The sequence below is a fragment of the Cicer arietinum genome, chromosome 4, assembly GCF_000331145.2.
Source record: "Cicer arietinum cultivar CDC Frontier isolate Library 1 chromosome 4, Cicar.CDCFrontier_v2.0, whole genome shotgun sequence".
Lineage (NCBI taxonomy): Eukaryota > Viridiplantae > Streptophyta > Magnoliopsida > Fabales > Fabaceae > Cicer > Cicer arietinum.
In genome coordinates this window covers 7,364,467-7,370,404 of record NC_021163.2, presented here as the reverse complement: position 1 = coordinate 7,370,404, position 5,938 = coordinate 7,364,467, and the positions used below count along the sequence as shown (strand labels likewise).

At 32.3% G+C, this 5,938-nt stretch overlaps 1 protein-coding gene across 1 annotated transcript in view; it reads right to left on the bottom strand.

Annotated features, from left to right (window-relative positions):
* The window catches only part of LOC101512712 (fumarate hydratase 1, mitochondrial), an 8,087-nt gene extending 3,110 nt beyond the window's left edge, over positions 1 to 4,977 (bottom strand). Inside the window, exons 1-12 of the mRNA XM_004495875.4 lie at positions 4,703 to 4,977; positions 4,509 to 4,626; positions 4,248 to 4,397; positions 3,307 to 3,417; positions 3,097 to 3,180; positions 2,195 to 2,293; positions 2,028 to 2,078; positions 1,896 to 1,945; positions 1,362 to 1,443; positions 1,121 to 1,215; positions 961 to 1,027; positions 747 to 797 (exon numbers count right to left, since the gene is read on the bottom strand). Of these exons, the coding sequence (XP_004495932.1) occupies positions 747 to 797; positions 961 to 1,027; positions 1,121 to 1,215; positions 1,362 to 1,443; positions 1,896 to 1,945; positions 2,028 to 2,078; positions 2,195 to 2,293; positions 3,097 to 3,180; positions 3,307 to 3,417; positions 4,248 to 4,397; positions 4,509 to 4,626; positions 4,703 to 4,848 (1,104 nt within the window). The 5' untranslated portion in view covers positions 4,849 to 4,977. The remainder of the gene's footprint in view (positions 1 to 746; positions 798 to 960; positions 1,028 to 1,120; positions 1,216 to 1,361; positions 1,444 to 1,895; positions 1,946 to 2,027; positions 2,079 to 2,194; positions 2,294 to 3,096; positions 3,181 to 3,306; positions 3,418 to 4,247; positions 4,398 to 4,508; positions 4,627 to 4,702) is intronic.
* Positions 4,978 to 5,938: the final 961 nt, after the last annotated feature.

Here is a 5,938-nt window from a genome sequence, read left to right as displayed (position 1 = left end):
CTCTAACAAACTTCAACCACCTCACTAACATAACTAGCCCCCTCACACCGGCTTACCACCTTATTCATTCTCAATGTAACTGTAAACCGCCAATATTTTATGTATCACAAACCCCGACCCCTCCGCACTACATCTTTTCTGCATTATGGTTTCTGTTAGTCACCACATAATTCAAAATGTGGCTTCATTACAAGTCATAAAAACTATTTGCTATTCAGGACTGTGGCTTCATTACAAGTCATAAAAACTATTTGCTATTCAGGACTTCAACAGCAAAACTTACAAAACAAGTATTTTAATAAAATAAATGTTTAATTGCAGTTTTAGTCTTCTTATTTTTATCAATTCACGAAATTAGTCCCCCTATTATAAAATATGACAGTTTTGGTCCCTCATTGTAATTTTTTTTACCAAACAATGGCGATGTGACATGCTTTAAATAACGTGACATATGATACAATGATGTAGAATAATTAACACTAATGAAATCGCAATAAAACCCTCTAAAAACTTGACTTTCAAATTCGGAAGAAAATAAAGGTTTAATGCATCTACATGGTATATATCTTGAAATCATATGCCACATCATTTAAAATATATCAAATTGTGATTTTTGAGTTAAAAAATCTGAAGGATTTACCAAAGCTGTCAACTTTTAAAATAGAACGACCAATTTTGTAAATTGGTGGAAATAGAAAGATCAAAACTGCAATTAAGCCTAAAATAAAATATGAATTGATGACTACCTGTGCACAGACCATAGTCAAAGCCTCACACTGGGTAGGGTTAACCTTCCCCTGAAACAGAACAAGATTGTGGCATAGAATCAAATCCCAAATCTAAGGCTAACAAAATAATAAGCTATAGCCAATAACAATACAAAAAAAACTAGTTAATAACAATACAAAAAAAACTAGCTTTTGTGACAAATGTAATATTCAGTAAGCATGAGGATCTTACAGGCATAATACTGCTTCCTGGTTCGTTTTCAGGAAGAATGAGTTCACCAAGGCCGCAACGGGGACCACTACAATAGGATAGAATTAATAAAATCCAGGAAAAATAGTTTTCTACACAAGCATATAAAAGCAATTTTGTCAGTCCGATTCTAGCATTCTACCTTCCTAACAACCGTATATCATTGGCAACCTTCATTAAAGAAGCCGCAATTGTGTTGAGTGCTCCACTAGTTTCAACAAAAGCATCATGGGCAGCCTGCAAAAGGAGAATATGAGCACACTGCAAGCCAATGTTTTTCTGCATGTGCGGCTAGATGCAAGATTCGTGGAAAAAGCTAGTGGGATGAAAAATAGCATGAGAAAAATTAAAGAAGAGGAAAATAAAAAGTTTTAGCAACAAACCAAGGCCTCAAACTTGTTTTCTGCTGTTACAAAGGGAAGATGTGTTTCCTCAGCTACAGCTGCTGCTATCTTAGCATCAAACCTGAATATCATCCAGCAAATTATCACTGTTTAACCAAATTTATTTCTTTAAGTTAAACCACAAACATTTTTCTTCAGTCTAAACAGGCTGGCCTTGCACATTTGTTTTTACGATAAAATAAACCCATATCATATCCATAAGATCTTCAGAGAAAATGTTGTCTAATTTTCAATAATCACATCCATATAAAAGTTTAAAGGAAAACGAAAATGCACATCTGTTCGGGTAAAGTCCATTACTTTTTGGTATTAGCTGACAGTAAGAAACAAGTGCCCGACGAAAAGATCATATCAAATAGAATATGCCAAAAGGAATGAAAAGAAAAAAAGCTATAACATTCATTTTGGTAGCTGTCAAATAGATATATACAAAAAAAAAAAAATAGACTAGAGGGTGTTACAAAAAGGAAATATAAGAAGAACAAGCACTCAGCCATCAGGAAGGATGCATACCCCTTCTTTGTATTCAATCCAGTCCCTACAGCTGTACCACCCTGGGCGAGCTGCTCAAGTAACAACAACTCAGTACTGCAGAAGCATACACGTGAAGAACAAGAATTTAATATTTGTGCTTGAGTGTCAAACCTGATACATGTGTGGCAAAGTGCTAATCACACGTTCAATACCATACTTCACCTGTCAATAAAGGAAAAAGTTATGAGAAACAACTCCCTACATGTTGTCACAATTTTACAAAGCATATAATGATAAACAAATGCACAACATCATAAACCAAATTAAAGCAAGCTTACTTGTGTAGTATACCCACTAAACTCCTGTCCCAGAGTTAAAGGTGTAGCATCTTGAGTGTGAGTGCGTCCAATCTTGACAATATCTTTGAATTCGATTGACTGGTAAAAATGTTTTTTTTTTTTTAAAACAAAAGCAGAAATTATATTATTTCTGATATAGCAAACCAATGATAAATGGCATTGAAAAAGCAATTACAACACAAGTGTATCCAATATATAGAATTCCATCTTAGAGGCTAAGATAAAGAAATATTTCATGAAAGTTTAAAGGTCAGTAAGATGTTTCCTGTTACAATATATTATTTGCAAATGAATACTGCATACATGGTAGACCAAAAGGAAATTGCGAGAAAGAGCCAGACAAAACCACAAGTAATAGACTAGAATTTTTTTATCATACAAGGATTCAACCAAGGGAGACCTGCAGTATTGGATCTGTAAAATGGCCAGGGCCATAAGAAAAACAGATAAGACGAACAACATGTTAATTTGCTACAATTTTCTCATTTACATCAGAGATTTCTACATAGCACGAAAGAAGCATGTCAGGTCTAATGTACACCACTAAAGTTCCCGTCTAATCAGGAAGGCACATGATTTAACCGTAGTTGCGGGGGACGGGATAAAACTGAGCTAAACTGATAACTAAACTTGAATACACTGAAATAAACCGCAAGATTAAATTCAGATTATATTTGATCTAGTACAGAAACAATTCAACTAACTACAGTTTTTGAACCAGATATAGACATTAGACATTCATAGAGCCCTTCCACTGCAGTAAGTCATATACCCTGATGCAACAACAACAAAATTGCTAAACTGTAACTACCATACATAGGATCAGAGACAGTGCAAGATCGTATTATAACTAGTCTGAACATATGAACTAGATTTCAAACCTTTGAGTTTAGTGTAGCGTGTAAGGTTTTCAAGCTGGGGATTAGTCTTGAGTTTATTTCCATTCCAGCAGCAATGTGCATCACCTGGAAAGAGACAAACAATCAGATACTAAAGAAATAAGGAACAGTTTACAAAGAATTGCACTCCACAGAAAGGGATTAATAAGAAATTTTTAAGATGAAATTGCTAAAGATATACAAATAACTTACAGTTGGAAATGTATCATTAGAAGATTGTGATCTATTGACATGGTCATTTGGGTGAACAAACTTCTCACCACGCATATGGCCAAGAATCTCGGATGCTCTGTTTGCAATTACCTGAAATAAGTTCAAACAAAAACTTTCTTATTTCACAATAGGTCACTGCAGTGATCAAATGGAGGGAAGGGTTATGTAAGTCAAATCACCCTCACTATCCAAATGGAACAAAAACTGGGAAAAACTAAATAGATTCTCAAGTATTTAACACAATTATCTATGCAATACAATGAAGATTTTATTTAGTGTTATAAAGGCCACTAATCTAAGATCCTTAAACATGAAGCATAATATTTTTCATAACAGGACCTTCAGGCGCAAAATAGTACTAAGGATGCATTTGGATAAATAGTTTAATTAAACACTAATCATATAAGTGTTATCTATAAACTATTTTTATAATCATAAACAAAAATGTAAATATACTGTTTCATACAAATACCACTGTTTTCACAAGCTATCATGAAGAGCTAATTAAAATCAGCAAAAACAACTTATAAACATGACATAAGTTATTTTCAATAACTCTCTGAATCAAACACTTTCAAAAGTGCTAATGTGCACGTTTGTATTCACTTGTAGAAGAGACAAAAGGGATTTTGAAGACTTAAAATTGATTTAGAAAAATTATAACTTGAAACTATGATTCCTAACTTTTGCCTCCAAACGCATTTTTTACACTCAAATATATTGCTCAACTCACTTTGATGCAGCCATATCCAACCAAACATAAATCATTTTACCTTAAACTAACTTTGAACTAAAATCAATTTTACAAAACCAATTCAATCAAAATTAATTCTCAGCATAAACCAAACACACACTATCTCAACAAACAAGCCAAAATACAGATTTTCATAAGTAAATTCAAACACAGGCTAGGTATAAACCTCATTGGCATTCATGTTACTTTGAGTACCACTTCCAGTTTGCCAAACAACAAGGGGAAAATGATCATTTAGCTTCCCCTCGGCAACTTCCTGTGCCGCCTGCATAATCGCTTTCCCAATGGTAGGATCAAGACCATACTCCATGTTCACCTGCATTAGAACAACAATTCAGCAATTGAATGATGACAATAACATAATTTTCGAAATAAAGAAAAAAGGAAAATAGCTAACAATTATGCAGTCTATTTAATTTTATTGAACCTTAGCAGCGCATTTTTTCAAGATACCAAAAGCACGAACAATAGGTTCAGGCATGCGTTCACGAGGACCACCAATATCGAAGTTCTGCAAAGATCTCTGAGTCTGTGCTCCCCATAATCTAACGGAAAATAAACATAATTAGATTAAAGAATGAATGAAAATGAAGATTAGAATTAGAAGAAACGTGAACGAACTTATCGGAGGGAACTTGAATAGGTCCGAAGGTATCTCTTTCTTCCCGAAAGGAAGAGGATGAGTAGTTGGAAGTAAAACGCAAGGTGAGTAGCGTCGTTGAGGTGGATCTACTTGATAAACGACGTGATAGAACGTACAACGCCATTAATTGATTTGATTTTGGTGGTTAATGGCGATAGAGACCCCGGAGAGAAATGGAATAGCTCCGATCAGTGAGACAAAGTTACAAGTGCCAAAATGATGCGTAAACAGCCAATAAGGTTACGCGATGCCGCAGTCTTATTGGAAGCTGTACTTATTAATTATTTAATCAATAGGGTAGGGAGATGCTACTGTGGGCCTTCATAGTACATCAAAATCAATTCAAACTTTAATCACAAATCAAGGTGAGAAATATTTCGCATGATTATTATTATAAGAAAAAATAATTAGTTTTATAAAATTAAAAGAATGTAATTTATTTTTAGATTTTATGTAAAATACAAGTTAAATTTATTAAAATTATTTTTTTAATAGCAAAAACTTAACTTAAATATTTTGAATTAAATGAAAGTTATAATAGGAATAACATCATTAAATAATTTAAAAATAGTTAATTTTTGCTTATAACATTGACCAAAAATTAAAATATACTTTTTTATTATAATAGAGGTAAGAGAGAATATTTACCTTTAAAGACCTATATAAAATTTTGAATAACTTTTAAATAAGAATCACTTACGTTCATCTAAAATTTATCACGAAAGAAATACCACTTAAAATTATCACATTTATATAAAAAAAAAAAGTTTAAATAAATATCATTTTATTTAATGTTATATAATTTACACCATTTATCTCACAATAAATGTGTGATACATTAAATCTCAAAATAATACATAATAATTTATTAGATTTTACTAAGCGGATAAAAAAGAAGATTTTTAAAACTTTGAAACTTTCACGTCACATACACAACATAATTCATATTTAAAAATATTTAAATATAAAAAAATGTTGACACAATAATTATAAATAATATATTAAAATTTTAAAATAATTAAAATATTATAAAATTATTGGTTGAAATAGTAATCGCAGAAGATAACTATTGTAGTGGTATTAATCGTCGAAAATGACTACAACAATCATAAAAAGTAATTGGTAGTCGAATTTGATGGTTAGAGGGTGACCAACTATGGGTGGAGTGGTGATGTTGGTGGTGGTATTCGACAATGGTAGTAAGAGGTGGTACC